The sequence below is a fragment of the Spermophilus citellus genome (assembly GCF_964194105.1).
Source record: "Spermophilus citellus genome assembly, chromosome: 1".
In the NCBI taxonomy this organism is placed as follows: domain Eukaryota; kingdom Metazoa; phylum Chordata; class Mammalia; order Rodentia; family Sciuridae; genus Spermophilus; species Spermophilus citellus.
Window position 1 is genome coordinate 161,371,808 of NC_138182.1, and position 25,974 is coordinate 161,397,781.

At 42.0% G+C, this 25,974-nt stretch overlaps 1 protein-coding gene and 1 pseudogene across 3 annotated transcripts in view; one reads left to right on the forward strand and one right to left on the reverse strand.

Moving 5' to 3' along the window:
* SPOCK1 (SPARC (osteonectin), cwcv and kazal like domains proteoglycan 1) overlaps nucleotides 1-25,974 on the reverse strand; it is a 504,325-nt gene that overhangs the window by 135,556 nt on the left and 342,795 nt on the right. For both annotated transcript variants that reach the window (XM_081296284.1, XM_081296283.1), the window contains exon 4: nucleotides 20,837-20,951. In XM_081296284.1, the coding sequence (XP_081152410.1) occupies nucleotides 20,837-20,951 (115 nt within the window). The remainder of the gene's footprint in view (nucleotides 1-20,836; nucleotides 20,952-25,974) is intronic.
* On the forward strand, nucleotides 6,286-7,258 carry LOC308654079 (small ribosomal subunit protein eS6-like; annotated as a pseudogene). The gene has a single exon. The product of its transcript is annotated as a small ribosomal subunit protein eS6-like (transcript).

The window sequence follows — 25,974 nt, forward strand, 5'->3', positions numbered from 1 at the left end:
CCTCAACTTATCTCCAAGCAAGCACCTCAATTCTACTGAATTGTTGGCTTTTTTCTTTCAGTCAGTGAAGAAGGGTCATTCATTTTATTCCATATGTTTGTGTATTCTAACATGTTTGCATAACTCCAGGTAGTTTTATTCTGCATGTAAAATGTTGGTGTGAAAGAATAAAGTGATTCCAAATAATAAAGATTATAAATAATGACAGTGGCACTCCACTTGCTTTGTGTAACCACTACATGCCAGTCTACATACCCTAAATGCATCTTCCTGCTTCCTCATACACAATGCCCATCTGAGGGTAGAGGCTCCCCATTCATAGGTAGAAAACTGAGGCTTACCAGACACTGGGCCTTCTTTTCTGCCCTGCTTTTGTTCTCTCACCAGATCTATAAGACAGACCTGTCAGTGGAGGACCCATCGAAGAATGATCCCTTCCCAGTAATAACAGTGTTTGTTCGCTGGCACAAAGGGTCTGCGAGCATTTGATTTTCATGTTAATATCAAACTGCCCATTCAAAAATAAAATTGAATTTGTTTACAAAAATCAAAACTAATTGCTTCTAAAGCAGAGTGGAAGATACTCAGATAGCTGACATAGTAGCGTATTTTGAACCAGAGACAAAATAATGACCATTAATTGAAATGGAAAACACGTCAAACATTGAATGATCTGTCATGGAAAATGATGCTATAAGTCCTCTGTTGTTAGGGCTATTGCAGTCATTATGCTAAGTCATAAAATGACACGGGAAAGGCATCTACCAATGCTGCTCTGATGAAAGGGACAGGCTTCTATGCGACAGATTCTTCATTCTGTATTATGGGCTCAGGGGTCCCTTTCTTTTCCAAATGGAGAAGGTCCTAGACATGAGATCCTATCCAAAGACAAGTTCAATTTTCCTAATAAGGCAAAGACAACTGCAAAAGGTGAATCATTACCATGAGCCAGGTAATGTCCCAAGTGCCACTGTATACTCAGTGGCACAAAAGACATACTGTTTACAGAAGCTTGACATTTAAAAGGACAAATATGTAATAATGATAACAGTAGTTAAACATTTATTGGGGTTTTCCTATGTTGCTGTTGGTACTATGGCCATTCCTACTACTATTGATGATTAACATGATGGGTGATGTGCCTCTACAATATTCCAAGCATGGCTTTAAGCCTTTTCATGAACTGCCTCACCTACTTCTCCCAAAACGGCCCTAAGAGGGAGAAAAGTTATAGCAGAGCATGAGAAGCTGTTGGGGGAATGAGCTTGGGAGACGTCATGGGCAAAGCAGATCTGCAGCAATGGGAAGGACCTACCCTCCTAAGGAGAGCTCTATACGTCAGATGGATTGCATCCACTGACTTAAGCTGGTCCATCTAGGTCTACTACAGGAAAGCTGGTGCCCTTATGAGGCTTACCCCATTGTGATTGGTCAGGGTGATGGCCATAACACATCCCAGATAAAGGCTTGGACGTGACAAGAGAGAAAAGCAGGCCCGAGAACAAGCAGAGATCTGTTAGCCAGCCCTGAGTCAGGTTCTTAAAGCATCCTCAACCAATTAACAGAGCACATATTTTAAAGGTCCTAGTGCAGAGCCAGAGTCATCAAAAATGTGTTAGGGTCTGTAAACAAGTCAAGATGGCGCCTGGCGTTTTGGCAGAGGGAGTGGTTTGTGAAGTAACACCAGCGAGCCATTAAGTGTGGAGATTCCTTATTGGTCGACTGCTGTATCTAGTTTATGTTAATTAAGATAAGCTGTGTGGAATGTATATATACCCCTCTTGTCCTACAATAAACGGCTCCCACTCCTGCTGTATCAATGTACACAAGTTCCTCGTCACCCCCCGGTTATTTTGCTGCAGCCGGACTGCGGCAAAAATGTGCCCAATATAGATGCAGCTCTCAAAGTGTGAATATCTCTGGATAAACCTGCATGCCAATCTCTAGACTGCGGTTCATGTTAACTTTGGATTCCATGACCTGCTCGTCACCTGGGCTGTAGAATGGCCAATGCAGATGGGAAAGAATCTACTTTTCATAAATGAGCAGATTTAACAGCCCTGAATAAGAATTTCCCCAAACTGTACATGCTTATGTAAATGGAGGGAAAATGATTCAGGAGATACATACCAAACATTGGACGTGTCCTTGGTCAGACTAGAGAAACAGGATTGAGGATATGATAAACAGAACACATGCTTTGTGATTTTATATGTCTTTCTGTTGTGTGAGCTTCTTACAACCATGTCTTGCTGCTCTAAGTGATTCAAAATCTAAAAATGAAATGCATTTCCAGAGTTTTTAAAGAAGTGCAAGCTTCTGAACTCACACCTACTTACCAGCCCTCATTTCTCTAGAAATGTTTAAAGAGAGTGCCCAAGCTGTTAGAATTAAATGGGGGGGGGGGGGAAGAGTTGACATACACAAAATCTCTCTGACCAGTCCTCAAAGGTTTCAGTGGAGACCAAGACTTAGGTTCCACCTTAGGAAAATTAAATTTTCACATTAATATTTTGAGAATCTGTTTAAGCATAGTTATCAATCCTGAAGATATAAACAGTCCAAACATGGTTAGGAATTTAGAGAGAGTACATTATTCATAAGTGTAAAAAAATAAAAACTATGTGCCAGAAATTGAGCAAAGAATGCAAAGGCTAGAACTGTATTAAATGTAATTCTCTAATATATGTTAAATGTAGTGATTAGTATTAAACATAACGATATTATTCCAAATAGCTGAATTTATTCAGAAGAGGTACTACCTTACTGGTTTTTTTCTTACTCATATTTCAAGACACTAAAGAATCACAGACTGCTAACTTTTCCCCCCAAAAAAAAAATCTGTCAAGAAATTTGCTGTTACTTTCAAGAATTCTTCAAGTCCTTCTATACTTAAGAGAACCAGGAGCAGTTGTGTGTTGAATGGGAAAACAGCATGAAGAAAAGGAGCCTGCCTGGTCGCAATCCAGATCTCTGGTGGGTCAGACATCTTTTTTCCATTACTTGCATTAAGGATTCTTTAGACTTGAAACCAAGTATATATGTCCAGGGATCTGGTCAAACTTACCTCTAGCTGTAAACTCACAAACGCTCTCAGTGTTTCCTGAATGGATAATTAAGATTAGCAGGTTGATGTGATTATGAAAATGCCACTGACTGGTTGGAGACTGCATCTGTAGTCACCTTCCATTAAGAGAGTAACAGACCATAACCAGTGGCAGCCGGTGACAGCCAGGAGCTTTGTAAAGCAGACACTGGTGGGGGTTTAACTTAAAGTTTGGTTTGATGACAAGCATAGCTACTGGGACCTACATGCAAAGATTGTTCACATAGACACACACACACCACATGGGGGTGGGGGGGGGAGGGAGGGAGGGGGATGGGGGAGGGAGAGAGAGAGAGAGAGAGAGAGAGAGAGAGAGAGAGAGAGAGACAGACTGACTTAAAGGCTCCAACTAAAATTCTGCTTTGTTAAAGAAAATTGCCATACCAGCAGTGTAATAGCAAGCTATTAGGGAAATGTAAACTAACAGTTGAGATTTTTTTTTTTTTACTCCCTTAGGATAATGGTTAGTGATGTACTCTGTTTTCAAAATCCATTTCTTTCTTCCTAACAAGGGACAGAAAAGAAATTGTTACTTTTACCCACTAACCTTTGGCATTATGGTTTGATTTCCTATTTTGTTGCTATTCTTCGTTCACTGACCCAGTGAAGAGAGGGCCATCTCTAACCCTGAGACCTTAGAGGAAATCTTTAGTACTGGATGAACTAATTGGAAGAAAGTAAATAATAATCAAGCAAGCCCAGGGTTGAGAATTTCATTTTGCATTCCCTCTCTAAGCATTCATAATTCTTTCTCTTCACAGGAGGGGCCAGAGCAGCAGGGGGGGTTGCTAACACAGCTTCTGGCTAAGTGTTTGTAAGCTCAGGTGTGCACAAGAGGGTAGGACTAGCCCATGCAATTCCACGTGGGTTCTGCTGTTATAATCCAAGAAAACATTTGCTTGCATTTCTTGGGGGTAATTAATTATCCTGGGAGGAGTGTAAGTGAGGAGGGGAAAAAAAACACCTTTATTTGTTTTCTAGTCACCAGGAGCAAAAACCCCTCTCTGGGAGGGTTGTATAAGATCTGACTTGCAAGTCAGCAAAATGGAGCAGAAGTGGCACACAGTAACTTTTAGCACAGGTTTGGAGAGAGGCTGGATATGGATTGAGACATGGGATTTGAGAAGCTCAGGCAGAACATCAGCACCCACCAGCCATCAACATTGGTCATTCACAAAAATTGCAACAGGAGCCAGGTGCAATCAGGTAAGCATACATTGTGTCCCCTTCTCTGAAGCTTTCCTCATAGTCAGAGTTGGGGAGAGAGAGGACGGACCCTTGGAAAAGCTCCTCCCAGCTTTGAGGACCCAACAGGTAGGGGTTTTTCTGGATGAGTGCCCAAGAGCTAAGCCTAGATTCCTTGGTTTTGTTACATTGATCTTTTTCTACAAGTAGTCTCCCACCCTTTCCCACAGGCCAGCAAAGTTGCCACCCCTCTCTAAGAATGTGGAGTGCAGGCCCACTTCTACCCCTCAGCATGCTTGCCTACATTTATACGGCAGCTCTTTATCACTGGTCACACTGGACTATCATCAGAGGCGGGCCCAGATGTCCCCCAGGTAGAGAAGAGATGCTCAAGGATGTGGTGGCACAGGAAGTAGGCAGCTAACATGTCACAATGCTGTATCAGAGTGGAATCTGGACCTAATGTGTTCAAGTTACCAAGAACAAAGCCTTTTGCCTCTCCCTAAGGAAGGGACCTCAAATGCTGAGTGGGAGCTGTTCAAAGACAAAGAGGTGCTACTTCAAAAAGATGGGAAGGAAGACTCTCAATACTGCAAGAGCTCAAGCAGAGGTCACCTAGGGGAATAATGTAATCAACTGCACTTCACATCCTTATACATAAACCTTTAGTGTATTGTCCATAAGAAGGGTTCTCCAAAATGAAATCAGGAGATCAATAAAGCCAAATGCCTACCAGAATTGTACAGTGTACTCCCAATGTCAAGGCTCAGCAGGGAGCACTACTACTGATGGAGAACTACTCCATCACCCACCCTGCATTCCATCAGTAATATCAGGATTGAACTGAGAATTTCTCTGGTGGCCCACAGAGTGGATGCATCAAAGGGTTTGGACATACCACAAGAGGACCATAGATAATCAGAAGAATCGGTGGGAACAAAAAGCCCCTTTCTCCTCATAACAAGAGAAGAAACTGGCCCCTGGAAAAACTGATAAAGTTGGAGAGCAGATATATTGGCAAGAAATCCCATATCACCATAGCATATTTCAATAGGTCTGCAGTTGTATCCCAGGCTCCTGTGTGACAGAGAGCAGAGAGCAGTATCATCAGTGTGTAGTTCATTACCCAGCCCTGTGTACTGAGCTTCTCCCTGCCTAGACAGTGAAGATAAGAATACTGCTCACTGCATTCCCAGGCTTCCTTCAGGTGGAGAATTTGATATGGGCCTCAGGCAGCTCTTTTCTTTGCTATTCCAAAAGGCTGGGAAGGCAAATATCTTGGGACAATAGGATAAAATTCTAGAGAGAAAAGATTCTGGAGCTTGCAAATCTCCTGGCCTGAGAAGTCCTTGAGGATAGATTTCAGCCCATCAAGAAAGGACCCAAGGGGCCCAAGGACTCAGCAGTAGTAAAGTCAGGCCTGGTGGAGATGGCCAGCAGAGCAGGTATCCTTTTCCTTGGTTCCCTGTGGCAGATCCAAAAGGCCATTCTGTACACTCTAAATATTACCAGACTGACTCTAAGGGACTCCTGGGTCAATGGAAAAAATGACATTTTATCCATGGCCCCGTAGGAGAGATGACCTTTAAATACATCTAGTCACTAAGCACAGGGAGAAAGTAGACAGAGAGACAAAACCCTGAAGAAACAGGCAGCAGGTCAGGCAGGGTACAGAGCCTGGAAACATTGCTTTTTCCCAAGAACAAGGTCACTTTCACACCAGACTGACATGTTACCTCCAATTTTCCGGGGGAGTTTCGTGGGCATTTTCTGAGTTTTTTTGTGTGTGCCCAGGAATATGTTAGGTTCAATGCAGAAAACAAAGGAAAATGGATACACTTCATGATATCAAAAACCTTAAGCTTGCCCTGGTTATTATTCTGCAACTTGGCTGACCTGTTCCAGCTCCTAATGAAACATACCAATCTATCCCTGCATCTCCAGGTACTCTCTTAACCAATTCATTCATCTATTAAATACATTGTGGCTCCAAGATGAAACTGAATATCTCCTTCCCAGCTACTGGCTGTCAGAAACTCATTGAAGTGGACGATGAATGCAAACTTCGTACTTTTTATGAGAAGCTTATGATCACAGAAGTTGCTGCAGATGCTCTGGGTGAAGAATGGAAGGGTTATGTGGTCCGAATCAGTGGCAGGAACAACAAACAAGGTTTTCCCATGAAGCAGGGTGTCTTGACCCATGGCCAATGTTCGCCTACTACTGAGTAAGGGGCATTCCTGTTACAGATCCAGGCGAACTGGAGAGAGAAAGCGCAAATCTGTTTCAGGTTGTATTGTGGATGCCAATCTGAGCATTCTCAACTTGGTTATCGTAAAAAAAGGAGAGAAGGATATTCCTGGACTTACTGATACTACTGTACCTTGAAGACTGGGACTCAAAAGAGCTAGTAGAATCCGCAAACTTTTCAATCTCTCTAAGGAAGATGATGTCCGCCAATATGTTGTCAGAAAACCCTTAAACTAGGAAGGTAAAAAACCCAGGACCAAAGCACCAAAGATTCAGTATCTTGTTATTCCACGTGTCCTGCAACACAAGCGCAGGCGTATTGCTCTGAAGAACCAGCGTATTAAGAAGAATAAGGAAGAGGGTGCAGAATATGCCAAACTTTTGGCCAAGAGAATGAAAGAAGCCAAAGAAAAACACCAGAAACAGATTACCAAGAGATGCAGGCTGTCTTCTCTGAGAGCTTCTACTTCTGAGTCCAGTCCAAAATAAGAATTTTTATCAGTAACAAATAAATAAGATCAGATCTTCAAACTTTGACTTGTCATTACTGACTTGACATAACTAGAAAATGGATGGAAAAACATGTCAGAAAGTGAAGCAGTGGAAGAAGTCTGCTTACAGGAGATGCATGAAATGATGTTCTTTAAATTCAGAGACTGACATGACGCTAGTTGACCAGCAAAGGTTTCTTTTTGAAGATGAGTGGCTCAGGAAAGGATTCTTAATATAAAACACTTACCTTTGCAGAAAGTCATAACTTAAGGTAAATAAAAAACTACCACCATTTAAAAAAAAAATACGCTGTGAACATCCCAGTGCACCAAAGTCTAAATCAGGCATACAAAAGTGATCAGGTTCTGTCCTGAAGATGGGGGTGACATTCAGAGTGAGTCTGATCACTATAACTGGGATGAGCACAGCAAGGAGAGGAGTGTGCATTCAACTAGTAGAGAACGAAAGGTGACAATGCTACACACTGAATGCTTGTGACACCCCTAAATTCATGTGCTAAAGGCCTAACTTCCAAGGGATAGAGCCTTTGGGAGGTGATTAGGTTTTGAGGTCAGAGCCCTCATGAATGTAATTAGTGCTCAGTAAAAGGGAACACAGAAAACCAGTTATTCCTTCCCACAAGGTGAGAACACAGTGAGAAGATGCCATCTGTGAGGAATGGAACCTCACCAGACACTGCATCTGCAAGTGCCTTGACTCTGGACTCCCTGACTTTCAGAGCTGTAAGGAACCAATGTCTGTTGTTTAAAACCACACAATATATGCTATTTGGGTTATAGCAGCCAAAGGGGACTCGGACAGAAACTGGCACCAAGCAACAGAGTGCTGATATAACAAGCATACAAATATAGAAATGTTTGGGGATCTGGATAATACATAGAGGCAGGAAGGGTTTTGAGGTATGTGCTAGAAAGAGCCTATATTTTTATGAGTAGACCTTTAAAGGAAATCCTGGTGAGGACCCTAAAAGAAGAAAAAGGCTGTAGAGATAGCTTCAACCTTCTTAGAGGATATCTGAGAAATCATGAACAGAATTTTGGTAGAATTGATAGTGATGTTTATTCTTATGAGGGCTGAGATGGAATTGAGGAACATGTTATTAGAAACTGGAAAAAAGGCCACACTTCTTATAAAGTGGACAAGATCCAAAGTATATGTATGAAGACATGAACTGGTGTGAACATACTTTATATACAGAGATATGAAAAATTGTTCTCTATATGTGTAATAAGAATTGTTATTCATTCTACTGTCATGTATTTTAAAAATAAAATCAATTAAAAATATTTTTTTTAAAAAAAGAAAAAAGTAAACTGTAAATGGATTAAAGAAGGATTGGTGGAGGGAGGGAGGGAAGTTGGGAGAATGCTGGGAACTGAACTTAAGCAGGTTGAGTTCCACGCTTTCGTGATTATGCCAGTGGATATCATGATGTTGTGTATAACTTAAAAGAATAAATTTTAAAATAGAGGTATGTTATCAAATAAAGGACATTTTTAAAGTTTAAAAAAAAAGTGGACAAGAATTTGGCTGAATTGTATCTGTATCTTAATGTTTTGTGGTAGCTATAACCAGCAAACAGTGAAAGTAGACATTTGGCTGAGGAAATATCTAACTAACGTATTGAAACGTGGTGTGCTTCCCCCTCCTATGGAAAAATAATTTAAGGATGGAATTGTTAATCTAAGGGGCAGCAGAACTTAGAGATTTGGAAAATTCTTGGCCTATTCATACCTTAAAGAATAAGAAACCATGTTCAGGAGAAAAAGCTCAGGATGTGGGCAACCAATCCCATTAGGGGCTGTGTATGGGTCAGCCATCTTAACACCTCTGGGTCTCCTTTCTGGTAAGGATCTCTTCCCCTCTCTCTCCCAGACAGCCTACCTATGTTAGAAGAACGTTCTCTAAATCAAGAGAGTCATCTAAGAAGCCATCAGGGCTACCCTTCCCATCATAGATCCAGAGTGCATGAGCCCTAGCAAGTGCTACTGGGCCACCACAAAGAGTTCCCATTGGCACTTTTCAATTCGTTAGCTGCAAGTGGAACAAAGCGAGTGGAGTCATCCCCACAACCCCAAACCAGTGGAGCCTAGTACACAACTCCACACCAGGGGAGTCATGGACATAAGACCGACATACAATGTCACCGTGGGGCAAGGGTCTCCTTTTGCCTCAAAGTCTTGACTCTTTCTCAGCAACAATGGTGGAGTGACCAATACCACACCCAAGTGGGTCCAGAAGGTGAGATGCCTGCCTCTGTGGATCTGAAAGGCAGGACCTCTGCCCAAATGGGTCTTAAAGATAGAACACTAAGTCAAAGAAGATCATTCTTGAGCCTTGAGGTTTTAGTATGGTCTGAACTTTGGGAGTTTAGACTTCCTGGGAACCTGTTATTCTTTTATTAACTATTTCTCTTTTAGAATAAGAATGCTTACTGCTTATTTCATGCCTGCCCACCTTGTGATTTTTTTAAGCATATGACATGTTGGTTTCACAGGCTTATAGCTAGTGAGCACTTTGCCTGAGGATAAATGGTACTGCAAATCTCACGCATGTGTTGTTTAGATGACATTTAGATGAAACTTGTCCTTAGACTTTAAAGTTGATACTGAAATGAGTTGAAAATTTTGGGTACTATTTGAATGAAATTAGTTGAATTTGAGAGGTAGCAGATAGATATGAGTGGTAGGAACATAAAGTTAAAAAGATAATTCTATAAATTGGGCCTACATGCTGGCCCTTCACGTTTTCTTTTAAAAAGCAGTTTACCCAAGGCCACTACAGCTCTGCTCTGGTTTAAGTCAATAGGATATATTAAATTCCTGAACAAACAACCTGTTATCTGCAGGGCTTTTCTTGGGGCTGTGGAATGTATGTCCTTGATTGGAAGAACCCATGTTACACTGAAAGAGGATTTCTGAGACCTTTATGTAGACCAAAATTTCTAAGAATCAGGAAGACAAGATGATTAAAAGCAAACTGCCATAAACTCTGTAAAACCAAGTTCCAATTAGAATGGGTTAGAGCAGGCTAGAATGACCCAGGGCTGCCTTTAGCATCCTTTAGGGGATGAGTATGGGTCAGCCATCTTAACACCTCTGGGTCTCCTTTAGCATGTCATTTAAAATCTCATTGTAACAGTAAAAGTTCTCTCCTCTGTGGGTTTTGCTTGAGTACCTGTGGATAAAGTCATGAGCAGTAGAGATTTTAAAATCTGATGCAAAAGTTAAGAGGTAGTACCAGAGCAGGACTCTCTAGAAACTTCCCTAAAATGTCAATAAAAAGCTAGGGGACAGAGGGACATGATGTTGGTCTCCTCTTTGAGAGGGGACAACTTGTGCCTTAAAGGCATCTTTGCTTTCTCTCACTCTCAATCTTTCTCTCTCTCTCTCTCTACACACACACACACACACACACACACACACACACACTTGAACCCAGGAGGGTTAAGTTTTTTGTTTTTTTGATTTTGAGACAGGGTCTCATTAAGTTGCTGAGGGTCTTGCTAAATTGCTAAGGCTCCCCTGGAACTTGTGATCCTCCTGCCCTAGCCTCCTGAGTCACTGGGAATACAGATATGTGCCACCAAGACAATTTTTCTTTCCCCTCTAAAATACTTTGCTATATATATTTCTACTATAAATATGTCCTACCTGAAATCTTCTCCTGCAGGAACATGAGTCAAAAGTCACAACATGATCCCCAGTTACAACTTTGTGGCAACCCCAGCTGAAAACTGTGCATGTAGAAGGACATGAATTTGCATAGAGCAGAATGTTATAGATTGAATGCTTTGGCTTCTCTCTCCCTCAAATTTGTATACCAACATCTAATTCCAAATGTGAGGGTATTTGAAGGTGGAGCCTTTAGGAGGAGATTAGGTCCTGAGAGACGGCCCCTCAGGAATGGGATGAATGACCTTCTAAAGGGGCCTCAGTGATAGGTCTGGCCCCTCCCACCATGTGAGGATGCAGCAAAAACATAGTTATGTAGGAACCAGAAAGCATTAGCTTGTTTATCAGTTACCTAGTCTATGGTATTTTGCTATAGGAACCCAAATGACCAAGACAGCAATGGATACCATCCAGAACATTGAAAACTGCAGAGCTCTTGGCACATATGGTCTTCTACAAGCATGAGGAACTGTGAGGGTATCAATTATTATTATTCCCATCTGATTGCTCCTTGAGGAACTAGAGGCTCAGATGTGTGAAATTTATTAAGCACCTACTAGACACCAGTGCTATGCTCCCTGATTTCCTTAAAACAAAGTCATGATGCAAAGTTTAAAGTCATCATTTTATAAAGAAAAGCATGCAAGTGGCTTGAGGGCAGAGGAGCTCTTCCATAGAAGATGGGTTTGGGGGAAACACTGTGCTGGTCCTCATTTCTGTCACTTAACAGCTGTCAATATCACAGTAGATCTGAGAGTCATCACAAGCTCTTAAGACACCTGTGAATACTAATGAATACCACCAATTGATGCTTCCCCTTCTCTGCCTTCCACCCCTTCCTCAACCCCCAATGAGAGTAGAAGTGGTCATTCACTTCTGAGAACTTCAGTTTTACATCCTGAGATTTTTTCCTTTCTTGGTTGATTAAACACATTTATATCCCTCATCTCATTCACTAGGATGCAAACTCAACAAGGAGAGCTTTAGGAATTTTGTATGTGTACGTATACACACACACACACACACACACACACACACACACACACACACACACCCCTCCAGCCTCCCTCACATAGCATAGAATCTGCATTAAAGAAGAAGTGAGGCTGCCCTCACTTCCCTTCCCCTCCTCCTGGACTGGTGGCCTTTGCTGAAGCTGTCTCTTGCACTGAGAACACGTCCCTACTCTTTGCCCTGCTGGGATTTATCACTCTTCTCCTCCCCAAGAGGCCTTCCCTGTTCAACCAACCTAAAGCAATTCTATGGAACCCTGCTCTGATACTAATGAACACTTATCATAAGTGATTAGATACTTAATAATATCATCAGCACCTTCCAATAAACTTTAATATCTACAAGGGTAGAATATGGCCACTCATCACAGAACTCCAAACCCACAGCACAGTATCTAGCACCTGCAAGGCAGCCATAAATACTTGTTGATTTAAGAAATTATTACTAACTCCAACTTAGCAGAATCTGAATTAGCAACCTTTGACACACCATCCCCAGTGCATCTGAGCAGTTTTCTGAACTAGCCTAGCAAACTTACAGCAGGAAAAACTGAAGCCCTGAGGACCTTCATGACCATAACCATATTCACCAATGGCCTTCCTGGTCCCTGCCTAGAGAAAAGATCTAGTTTCATCCCAGAGGGGAGGAGAGCCCCCACTACCTTGCTTTCCACTTGAGGGTTTCTCGAGGGTATGGGACATTTGACCCAGTAGGCAGATATCACCAGAGACTAGCCCTGCACTTCACTGAGAAGCATGACACTCCAGTCCCCCAGCTGTGAGCAGGCCTTTTATCACGTGGTCACAAAGCCACATCAGGTTCATTGTGCACCTGTGAACACACCATAAGAGATCCTTGGAAAAGTACCAAGGTCCCCAGACTAATTAACTTTCATCTCTCCTGTTCCTCTGTGCCTGGAGGGGCTGCCCTCTGTCCATCCCCTCCATGAAGAACATTAAAGTCAGATCATTAGTTTGAGAACATTCTATTTAAAACACCAGGCCTCCTAAAGATAGCCTTGGATGTCCATCTAAATCATCCTGAGTACATTTTCTGGCCCAAGAACCTGCGTGGTCAGTGCCCCAGATGGGCCCTACTATGGTGGCTGATATCCATAAAGAATGTCTTTCACAGTTCAGTGGTTGAATCAATCTGATATAAAATGTCTAAACTGAAAACCTGTAAGTTGGGATTCTGATGAGTTTTGCAGAGCAGCAAGCAGGTGACAGTAGATTTATTAATAACAATGGAAAAGGGATAAGATTTGAGAAAATTAAAACAGATAAAAGCAGAACTGGAAAAATTCAATCTGATAACTTTTGTTCAGGATGACACAGGCCCTGATGTACCTGGATGCTATGCATCTCCAGAATTCATAGGGATTCCAGCCCTCATGATGGGCAGCTTAACATCTTCAGCAAACTACAAGGGGCTCAAGCTTGTTTATTTCTCAATGTGTAGGGACAGGTAGGCTAATATGATTCACACCTGTGTGCTGCCCAGCAAGACCCGATCTATGGTAGAAATCATAGCTAGTGATTATCTATTCAAAATGGGCATACTCACCTCAACCTCCTCTTTCTAAAACACTTAAATCTAAGGCAGAAAATATTCCAGTCTGCACGTACCTTAATGCACAAGGACACCCATAAATGCAGCTCCTGCAGCTCCATCACCCAGTCAGCATCACAGTGTACTATATGCCTTTTTCCAGAGATGGAGGTAGGAAATGAAAGGATGTCATTAATCAACCCTTGGCTCTGTAAACAGCCACTCCCAGCTCCAGAGACACCCAGCTTATTAACATCTGGGCATGCACACATCCTGGAAATTCAACCATAAAACATCTATCGTCTACAGATAGGAATTGGCTTGGAAAGAAAAAAAAAGTCAGACAATGATTCAATGCTTTGGAATCAGCGGGAACAAGAATCGCCCCTGCTGGGAGGCAACCCAGTCCAAGAGCCTAGGAAGGAGAGATGACAAGCTTCCAGAACAGAGGCTCTGGTCCTTGAGGGCCATACCCCAAAACTGCCCCACAAGCAGAAGAGACTTATGGAGCCTTTGCTGAGTAAGCCTGCTCCACACCCCCCCCCCTTCTGATGGCCGTGAAAAGAGCTTATTTTAAAAAAAAGTGTTGGGGGGGGGGGAGCCAGGATAGGACACAATATGGGTATGGTACATTTTATTGGAAGTCTCGCATTTGTTATTTTTAAAATTATACCTGTAAACCTAGCCTAGTGAATTTTTCTTAAATGTAATATCTGATTCTTACTCTGTATCCTGCTCCAAAGACTAAAAGTTCCATGCAAAAAAATTCACACAATTATTTGCATCTCCATCATGAACAGCTTCTTAGTCTCTGCTGTTCTTGTCCTCAAGATCATCTAACCAATACCTTTGGTTTCAGAGAAGAAAACAAAGGAATGGAGAAGTTGAATAGTTTGCTTGAGTTATGAATTCATGTTCCACAACAGTCCTAGGAGAAGTTGGGCAGAGCAAGACAAGACCTTTTCTTTTTTCTTTCTTATTGTGTCTTGTGGGTTTGAAGTAATTAAATACTTCTAAATTTAAGAGACATGTGAAAGAATCACAAAGGGGAATAATGAACCTAGAGTCATTGCTTTAGAAAGGAGAAAACGGTTTAGAAGCTAGGACCCTAGGGTCCTGCATAGCAGCACTTCTAGGACCACAAGCACACTGGCTGGTGGGCTTTGGCTAGGAATGAAGCAAACTAGCTCTCTGAGAGTTCACCCCTAATACCCCACTGCAGAGGCAGCTTTGAAGTGACTGCTAATCTGGTTCCCAATCCACCCCTTCCTGTTCCTGTGCAAGGAGGGCAGTTATTTAGAGAAGTTGAATAGCAAAGTGGATGTTATAATACAGACCTGGCCCACCTGCTGTGAGAAGTCCACAAGCTCTCCCTGCAACGTGTGCCTAACAGGGTAAGTGCTCAGTAAGTACTTCTCTTGAAAGAGCTGCTTTCCCTCCTCTCATGTCTCTTCTTCAGCAACAGGTACTTGGCATGTGGTTGGAACAACACATGAAGAGGTATACATTTGCAAAATAATGGACCACAGTGAAGTGTTTCTTCTGTTTATAAAAGAGACTGACTTAGAGTAAGGCACACCCAAAACTCAGCTGCAAGCATCCTAGAAACAGCACCAATCTCTCATTAGCGCTGTCTTCAGACCCACAGCATGGTTAATGAAGGTCCTCTGAGCTTAAAAAAGAACTCAAGGCAATGCATGGGCCCTATCGTGGTAATGATGTGGGCACAGTGGCACATTGGTAATTGGCAAGGCCTTGAGATGGAAAGCACCAGAAATCCATCCAGGCACCCAGGAATTACCCACCTTCTGCATGGCCACGTGTCTTCCAAACCTCAACAGATATGTGTATGTATAATCAATCGGTTCAAAGCCCCTGTATCAGGAGGCAGTGCTTTGTTGTAAAACAAAACTGAGATGAAATAACCATCATCCTTTCAAATATCCTCTGAGAGTTTGGTATTTGAGGCACATTCTGTGATGTACTTCTCTCTGACCTCAAACACTTTGATTCTTTTTTTCAAGTTCACATAAAAGAGAGAAAGCTCTCAGATTGGTCTACTGTACCGAAAGCCTCGACTGGATCTGAATTCTTTGCTAGTGTAGAGAATTAGTTGTTATTCCAGATAGTTAGGAAGCGAAGATGAAGGGCTATTACATTAGAGAGGCCCAGCCCTTTGGGAAGTTGGGCCATCTTGCTCCTTATTTAAAAATAGATGAGTTCCCACTGCTCCCCCAGGCTTTGAAGGGTACACTTAGATATTGTAAGTCCCATCCTGACATGCTTTCTTCCCATTCACAATACACTTGCAGAATTTGAGAATGTGGCTTGTTCTGGAAGCTTAGAACAAATGCTTCAATTTTCTATTCTCTGAATGAAAATCAATAGCAACAGAGAGGTAAAATCAATGTTCAGCACTCCATAGGGGAAATCCCACCCTTACCCTATCTCCTACTCACACAGAACAATGAATCTGAACCAGCCATCCCAATTGGTGGAGAAACCCTGAGCACAGAGTCCTCTGCAGGCCTGAGGACTTTCTATCATCCTATCTCCTAAGAGAAAATTTTCCTTAAGAACTCCTCAGGGTATATATGTATTTAAAACCTGCCAAAAGAATAATACTCCATTGTAATAAAGCCTTTTTAAATTTTATTTTAACAAACAAACCCATTGACCAGTGAGTGGGATCTCTGGCATCTAAGACCAGAGTTTGACTTCACTTTTTCCAGAAGGATCTACTTCATTATCAAGCCTTGTAGCCTTAGGCAACCATTGACCATGATCATCGTCCTCTTTTCAAGCAAATAGTGAGGGATTTTCTGTCACCATAGATGAGTTTTTATGTTTTCTAAATTTTCATGTAAGTGGAAATCATACAGTATTATGCTTGGTTTTTGGTCTTTTTTTTCTCTTCCACTCAAAATAATAATCAGATCCATTTATGTTGTTAGATGTATCAATAGCCCCTTTGTTCTTTATTGCAGAGTAGTAATCCATTATATTGGATGGACCTCAATGTTTTTATCCATTTATACAGTGATAAAACTTCAGGGTTTTGTTGTTGTTGTTCTGTTTTATTTGTGTTTTTTGTTTTGTTTTTGTTTTGGCTACTACAAATAAAGCTGAACATCCATGAGTACATGTGCTTTCATTACCTATTTCAGAATCAAATCTTTTGTGGTATGTGTTTTGCGAAATTTTCTTCTAGGGTGACTTGCCTTTTTAGTTTTGTAAAAGTATCTTCAGAAGATCAGACATTTTTAATCTTGGTAAAATCTAATTTGTTCTTTCTTTTTGCATCTATTGCTCATGGCTTTTGTGCCCTACTTAATAAATTTCTGTCAAAACCAAGGTCACTGCTCCTGTTTTCTTCTAGAAGTTTTATAGTTTTAGCTCTTACATTTAAATTTATGACCCACCTCAAGTTAACTTCTTTTGTGTAGTACGTTTTAGTCATTAAAATTTGCATACATAGTTTGTAGTATCAAAAAAAATCTCTTATATAAATTAATTAAGAGGGTCCAATCCATATTTTTATATGCAGTATGTTACTGCTTGTTAATTAAAAACAACTCACCTAACAAAACCTATGGCAAGAAGAAATAAAAGACAGAAATACATTGGGAAATTTTTATTATTGTTTTTAGATACAGTGACCCCTACTTCTTTCCTTTGGGTTATTTTTTAAATTTTTCTAACTTTTAATGTTTCCTATAATAGGCATTGACTATAGTTAAATCAAAAATAGCCTGGAATATTTTTGGAAAAGTCACTTAAGAGAAGGTTTCCTGATCCAAGCCACTACACACTGTTCTTTAGTGCATAAATGTCCCTGGAGACCTTGAGGGGGGACATGCTACCAAAAATCAGCCTTCTCCCACCCCTGCCAATATTGCTTAATGATAATAAGTAAAACAAAGAATTTCCAGAATTCTTCAAAAACAACATGAATTGAGCTGAAGCTTCAGAATGAAACCAAATACAAATCCTAATACAAATACCACCTCAATCAAGGAGAAGATTCCAGCAAAAGGAGGGCTGTGTTGCCCTGCCCTGTTACACAACCCTCTACCCGCTCCACAATCCCTGACAAAATTGCTTGGTTGGCCCTGAAATGCTGTGGTCACAGATGTGTGCACCCAAGGGCTTCTCCAATCACTCAATCTGCACCAACCAAAAAAAAAAAAAAAAAAAAAAAAAAACCCAAAAGCTAATGAAATTCTGTCAATGATTCGTTCACTGTCCTTCTGTCTTCCGCTTGCAAAGGCAACCTGAATCTGGAGTCTCATACTCAGCCTAAGGCTGGCTCAGCCGCCTCTCCACATGTGCACACTCCTGACTGTCTGGAGGGCGGGATTCACCCACTGTGCTGCTATAGAGGCCAGCTTGGCTGGCACAATTGTCCACAGATGTTTTGAAGAAAGAAAGATTACTTTCCTGATTGATGAATAAATAGAGTTGTCAACATGGTTTCCCTGATCAGAGGGGACCCCTGAAGCATAATGTGGAAGGACAGATGTTTCATCTGGGAAGATGTCCAAGACCCTCAGAAGATGTATGCAATCGGCTGATCATGTGGGCTGAGTAATTCAGCCTCTGAGAGGTCGAGGACAAGGCTGGACCCACAACCACAGCGAACACCACTACAGGAGCCACTCCACCTCCCAGTCCCAACAAGGGAAGTAGGCATGTCCCCTCAGTCAAAGCTGCCTCTTTGAACTATTTTTCCAGTAAATGTCCTAGTATCAGAAATGCAGCCATTTTCTTGGTCCTTACCTGTGTGAATCATCAAGGGGACAACAGAAGTGCACTGTAATCCTCACACTAACCCTTGCAAGAACAGTAAAGACAGCACCGTGAGCCTTAGAGGGGGAAGGCATCTGTAGGGAGCTATTTTTTCTTAGGAGTATGCAGATTTGGGGATTTCTAGCTTAAATTGCAAAATGAACCTTACAGTAACAATAACTATTATAGTCATTGTTTCAGTAAGTGGAAGAATATCTAACATTTTTTTGACATTACACTGTGTATGTTATCCCCTATGTAAGTGCAACTATCAAGCCCATTTAACAGGTGAAGAAACACAAATTCAGGAGTAAAGTAACTTGCAAAGTTCACATAGTCAAATAGTAGCCAAGATGAGACTTGAGCCCAGATTGGTCTTATTCCCAAATCCATGCTCTAAGCCACTATGATTTTGTGGTCACCAGGAGATATGGGAGATGAAGATTAAACTTTTCACATAGGCAAAAATGTGATGCTCAGAAACATGACTTGCCCAGGAAAATATCATTTGCCTGAATATGTCTGAATACAAGCAAGGTTGCTGCCTTGGTCTCAAATAGATTTGAATTTAAAACCACAAACCTCTCCTCTGGTATTTCTAAAAAAGTCTGAATTTTGAAATCTAGGAAGAAACAAGCAAGGGATATTCTTTCTCTCTCTCTCTCTCTCTCTCTCTCTCTCTCTCTCTCTCTCTCTCTCTCACACACACACACACACACACACACACACAACCAGATAACTGAACAACCTAGACACTATCCCAGAGAGTAATTGGGAATTTTCAACAAAGGAAACCACATTTCTCTCCATCAGGGAAGGCAGAAATCACATGCAGTAGGAGATTGAGGCATGTTTTCTTAGAGTACATAACCTTTAAAAGAATTTCAAATATCAACCAAAATACATTTTTTACATCAAAGTTCCCAGTGACCTTGATTTTCCTTGAGTATATGAATAGGGACCTCCTGAAACCCTGGGGCCTAACAAAAGCCTGGCACACAGTAGGTATTCCACAGCTTTTTGCTAAATAACAGCAAATAAACCATAGACAAGGGAAGGTAGAATGAAAAGGCTAACATATTGTAGTAGTGAAAAATGTAAGCTTTAGAGCTAGATAGATAATCCTGGATTTGAATAATGGTTGCCACTTGTTAGATATACAAGCAAATCACGAATGCTTCACTCTGCCTCAGTTCTCTCTTTTGTAGAGTGGAGATAAAAAAAAAAAAAAACAATACCAAATTTAAAAAAGAATTCAAGGACAAGGATGCTGAGCACAACACCTGGAATGTGCTACACATTCCAGGGACAGGATGGGTCTTTATTAAAGGAAGACCCTTCCAGTTAGGAGGACAAGAAAAGCTCATTATAATACCTTGCATTTTTGTCTGACTATGCTTAAAACAACCTTGAAAGTCTTGTTGAACGAGATGATTCTGAAGGAGATGAGGGAGATGAAGGTCAGGTTTATGGTTGCAGGGGCCATGCTTAGAGAAGCCAGAGACGGCAGAGTCACCCCATGATAGGAGTACTGTCTTTCTGCCAGATCGTGATCCCAGGAGTGGCACTTCCACAGGCATGTTTAGAGAAAATCACTTAGGGGAGGAAGGGCAATTAAAATGTATTTTAACAAGAACATCCTAAAGGAGCCTGCACTGGTTAGACTTTAAGGATTAAGAGAGGGAAGAGTACCCATCCTTCAGGATCTCAGGTGGTTAATCAGAGCTAATAAAGTGAAAGTTCTAGGGAGGTCAATTTCAGTGGGAATGAAGTTAAGAAAGCCTGCTATATTTTCCTAAGTTATGGTGCAGTCCAGGTGAGTGGCAGAGCAAGCTGCTCAAGACACAACTGGGCGTAACTCCGACATGGTGTTGCTGCACTGCTCACTTGCACAAGCAGTTCAAGGGGGAGTGTAGAAAAGGCACTGAAATCACCTTCCTCTCACCTCCACTCAGCCCCTTTCTTAAAGAAAGCCTCCGTGTGTGTGTGTGTGTGTGTGTGTGCGCGCGCATGTGTGCACGCACAAGTTTGTGTGTCTGATTTCTTGTTTTGAATGTTCTTATGGGACTGAAAATATAAGCAGCCTGAATTCAAGTCTGTTTCCATCATTGTTAAGTCTAAGACTTCTGGGTGGCTAGTGCTGGGTGGGGTGGCATTGAGAATAAGGGCTATAAGGAAGAAGAGAAAATTGGGGAGAACTCCCCCTGGGCTTGGTAAATAGGGATAGGCCTGCTATACCCCAGCAAATAGCAAGACATAATCTAGGAAAGAATGGTAGTGTGGCAGGAGGTAGAAGGTAGAAGGTAGAATGGTAGAAGGCAGGAGGGTTATGGCAGCAGAGACCCTCTGGCCTCAAGGACTCAAAGGATTAGCATAATCAGATACAACCAGGGGACAAAAGGTCCAACCTCTGATTTCTTAGCAATAACCTTAGTGGATCTTAAGGTCACTCATGGAAAAGGAAGGTACAAAATAATGACCAAGAATGGATTTCTGTTCATCTGCTCAGATGAGAATGCAGAACAAAAATTAAGTAGATTTAAAGGAATTAAGATGAATGTTCTTTGCAAATTTGTGTTTGAAAACTGAGATTCATACCATTAAGCAAGGATATAGGCACCAAATATCCTACAAAATGGCAGCACAAACACTATGCTCTCCCTTCTCCTATGTTCCCCAATCGAGTCCAGGTACCCTTAGATCCACCAACTGCAGAGCGCCTCCCACCCTCCACCCACCTTGCTTCCTGTCTTACCTGGGCAGCAGGTGCTTGCGGCTGACACACAGGGCTGTCTGGTAGTCCTGGGTCACACACACTTTGTGAGGGCTGCATTTCACCTTCAGGCAGGGGTCCTTGGATGGGTCCAGGGCTGAGGCGAAAGGAGAAAGAAGAGGGGCATGAGGACCTCCAAGGAAATTTAATTTCCACTGCTATTCAAATAAACAAATGGGAAATAAACCAATTGTGTGTTTGCACAGAGAAAACTCTGTGCTGTTTTCTGAGACTGGTGGGGATTAAAATGAAAACCCAAGCCAGAGGGAATTCTGTGTCTATCACACATGCTCTTCTTGAACATCAGGATAGTGATTCCTTGGTGCTTTGGGAGTTTTAGCATCTTCATTTCAAGCAGGAATTACTGTAAAAAAATCCTTTAGAATCTTACATGATCGGAGGAACAAGAGCTACCAAAGCTTCCCCGTTTGGTTATTTATCTGGTGTTGGTTTTTATGATTTCATTCATGCTTACTTTTACTTATTTCCTATCACCTTAAAAAGCCCTTAAGGACATAGGTTTTTGCTTCAGTTCAATAAATACAGGCCATGTGCATTAATAACCTATTTTAAGTTTGTAGAGAACTTCCAGATGCTTAAGACAGTTTTGTGCCACACAAAGTTACAACGTAACAGGGCGGGAGAGGGGGAAAAAACTTACACATAAATATTTATTGTGCAAAGCAGAATTAGATAAGGGCCATGATGGGCATATAAAATGATAACAGAGCTTGAGAGAAAAATAGAGATCAATTTCTAGGGCAAAGATTAGTGAAGCATTAATATGTGAATTGGATCTTGAAGGATGGGTAGGATTTTGAAAAGCAAAGATAGAACAGGCAAACCAGGCAGGGAGACAAGCACAGGCAAATGCAGGAAGGCCTGTGTGGGCAATCATGAGAAATTCAATGACTGTTAAGTGTGGTCTGTGGGTGGGTAATGAGGGAAAGGGAGTTGACACAAAGAAGTAACTCAAGAAAGCATCCCCAAAGACAGAGGTTCATATACAGCAACATATTCTGGAATAAACTTGAGCTGCAGGCTCCTGGCTAATCAGCACTTAGCATGCTGAGGTGCACATGCTCATCTTGGGCCCAGAAGAGGCCCAAGGGAACTTCCTGCAAAACAAAAGCAATTGTGCCATATCCCAGATCTGGAGCCTAATGTCTATCAGGAGGTAAATCTTTCATAACTGCTCTCTACAGCCAGGGATGTGAGGTTTCTCAATTTCCTCCCCATGCAGACATTTGGTTAAATGAAATGGCATTGCAAGCAGGGATAACAAAACTACATGACAAATGCCATCATCCAGTCCACCAGTTCGTTCAGCTGTCACAGAGAGAAGAGCAGTTTCCCTCCTCACGCCCAGGTCCAGGCTCTGAGTACCATTTCCTTCAGAGGGTTGCCAAGAACTCCTCAAAAATCCTGAACACAGAGCAAACTGGCATTTCTGCTGTGTGAACAGCTCAAGGCAGCTCCCTCCCAAAGCAACTGTAAATGGGACCAGGGTACATTCTTAGGTTAGTCAGGACAGCAACAAGATCCAGGTCCTGGTCTAAGAGAAGCCACTGGAAAAGCCTAACCCTCAAAACATGTTCTCTGATACAGAAAGAGGCGCAAAAAAAGAGAAGCTGATTCAAGTGCCAAGGCCCACATGCTCATTCCTTGTTTTAAGCTGAGGGCTGCCTTGGAGACAAATTGGAGAGAGGTCTATATCTGCCCTCAGATTCCTCCAAGGCTAGGCCTTCTAGAAATTTGAAGCAAGAGCTTTCTGGCCCCAAATAGAACTTCCTTAGTTTCTAGGGATGTCTACTTGAGAAGCCAGGATGATGGTATAGTTTCTGCCAGTGACTTTTCCTTATGCATAATTCCCCACCCCCACCTCCAGGGCTGCAGCCAAGTCAACATGGGCTTACCTTCCAAGACTTTTCCAAAATTGAGTCAACAATTAAAAGGATTACCAGATGACCACCAACAATGGCCATGCCCATTCTCACACTTCCATCCACCACTATGGATCTCAGGAAACCTGGGAACCAATGACTAGCAGTCCCGCCATAGTTACCAGGGTAGGCTATTTCCCCAGTAGGTGCCAAGAGCTGCAGAGACCTCGGGATCTGGACTAAGTAGTTCTCAGAGATGGAGGTTAGTAGGCTGGACAAGAAGAATGGGCATTGAAATCTGCAGTAGGACATGACAAGCTTTGAGGCAGAATCTGAACTATTTTTGCTTCTATAGACAACTTCTCAACCATGCAATGTTCACACTGCCAGCTCTGATTGGATGGTGCAGTCACAAAGAAAGTCAATCAGCTGAGCAGAAATAAAAGGAAAGAGAACAGACTCCAGAATAGGCCTTCTGGGATGGGGCCCTGGCTATGCAATTTACTAACCTTTCTATACCTCAATTTCCTCTTCTGTAAGAGAGGAATAATAACATCTATCATTGCTGGTTGGTTGTCTTAAGTATCAAATGAGTTAATATCTGCAAGGGCTTACAACAGACCTGGTATGTGTTAAGCACCTCTTATGGGTTAGGTTCTTCAGGTTTGTATTTTGTTCCCAGACTGAATAATAAGCCTTCATAATCACAAGAACAATAGTTAGCACCACTGAGTGCTTCTGACATGCAACCAGTGAACCCAGCCCTCTAATTGGATTACCTTGCTTAATCCTTGCAAGCATCCAAGGAGGTGGCTGCTGCTAACATCCCCATTTTATAAACACAGGTCTGAGAAAAAAGCTGCTGATGAGAGGTGCAGAGGGTATTTGAAAACCAGGTCTGTGAACCTGAACTCCTCACTACGTGACTCCAGCATGGGAAACAACTAGGATCTTTGTTGGGCAAGGGTCCAACCTTACCCAGGTTTGAAGCTCAGATGGCACCATATTCTTGAGAGCCCTGAAAGGCAACTGAGATTTAATGGCCAAAAGTAAGAGGGAGCTGCCAGGGCATCGGGTGCTGCTGAAACTGTTATAGCAATACCCTGCCTGTATGCCCCCAGGACTAGGTTACCAGTCCCATTCCCCAGAGGGTAGGATGGACATCTCCAAACAACTGCCCTCTCTGGATGCAGCAATCCTCCAAATGAGTCACCTGACCTGTGGTCTGGTCAACTCTTCTTCTGCAATCTTGTCATCCTGCCATTAGTCTAACTAGTATAGATAACCCTTGGGATCCTAGAAGCTGACATTTCTTAACAAATAAAAAAATAATAATAATAAATCCAACAAAAAGTAATAATAATGAAATTATCATTTAACTCCACATACATACTTAACAATTTGCATACAGAAATCAAGTCTGCTAGAAATTAATTACTAGGGTCTGAATACTTGAAACATGTATGCAAATTATTTAGAGTAAATGAACTTCACAGAACAACAAAACAGTAACAAATCAAGCTGTCAGCATTTGTTTAATCACCAGGATGCATTTTGATTTTGAAAAACAGCAATATGGGGATTGAAAGGGGATGTGAGGGTGTCATTTCCATTTCAATGCAGCAGTGACACTCCTGAAAGGCTCCCACAACCACTGGTCCTGGACAGGGATGTGTGGCTCCTCTTTCTAAAGGGAATGATAAGAGATCTGAATAGTAAGTGGCATTTAAGAAGCCTTTTTCATAAGATGGAGGAAACTGCAGAGGTGAGAAGGTAGGGAGAAAGCGCTGAGTGTCAGTGAAAGCCCAAAGCCAGGCTCAAAGCCTCTCTGTCATGGTGCTGATGATTTCCTGGAGATTATGCTGCGAGTTTTAATCTCCCTCTGCACATGCTTGGTAACAGCATGCAGCACTCTTTAGAAGATGAGCGCCCTGTACCACTTGCATCACCATACCTATAAGACTCATGTGGACCTAAACTAGACAATGTGCCTAGCAGAGCAGGCATGCATTGAAGGTTAATTCCATCTTTCCTGCCTGTCTTCTTGCAAAAGCCAATCAAGGGTCAAATGGTATGGGACACATGTCCAATTATCTTTCTCAAATAAATTTTACAAAAACTTTTCTCAAAGAAAAAGGCCCAAGAATGAATTAATTTAAAGAGATTTGTTGAGCTTCAGAGTATTGAATTCAAAAGCCAGTTAATTACCAGTTCCATCTAAGTTTCTTTTTTTTTAATTAATTTTATTTTTTGAGCTCACTGCTTGGTCTCAATTAAGGTGCTGATATTTTAATTATCTTAATTGTTTCTGAACTTGTTTTCAGTTCAATTAGTTATTTTTTAATTAGCTACATTGATTTTAAAATCTGAAAATCAAGACTTTTCTCTGTCCTTGGGCACACTGTGTAGGCTAATTGGCAAAGGATCATGGTACCAGGAATAGCAGAGCTTGATACTACCTCACAGATGTTGAGACAAGAGGAAGGTTCCATTTTGTGGGTTGTCCCAAAGGGTCCCTCAGTTACCTAGGGACAACACACATGCTTGTGTGTGTTTAATTAACATTTGCAGAGAATCATTTTATGTGAGCCACCTCTGCAGGCTGGAGGCCAGCACCTCTGTATTGCACACAAGATGTCCTACCTGCTCTCTAGGGCTCACAACTAGAGAGGAGACAGGGGGAGGTGGGAGATGCCTGACCCAGCTTTTCAGAGGGTGAGGTAAGATTTCCTGGAAAAACTCACATCTGTGGAAAAGTGGTTTGAACCAGGCAATAGGGTGAAAAGGAAGTTCTCCTCCCAGGGGTATGCGAGATCTTGGCAAGCAAGGTTGAGGAAGTGAAGAGTTTCAATAGGTTGGTAGCAAGTTGAAGTGGGGGTAGTGTGTGGTAAGGCTGGATAGGGTGATCAGGCATGTTCATGGAGGGCCTAGAAGCCACAGCAAGAATTCTGGGCAGCCATGGCCTCCAAGTTCCACAGCAACTTCAAACATGGCAGAACCTGGTGACCTGGCAGAACCATAGCACACCTTGGCATTCCAAAACTGGAAGAGAGGAACAATGTACACATATGATATTTAGAAAATGGCACTTTAATAAGAAGAGATGCAAGGAAATCTGGGATAGAGGGCCCAGTGGGGCTCCCTTTCCTTCTTAGAGAAGTTTCCCTACTCCCTCTCCCCAGGGACATGAAGCATTCTGGGAAGCCACAAGTCCACCCTCTGAGACCAGTAAGCAAA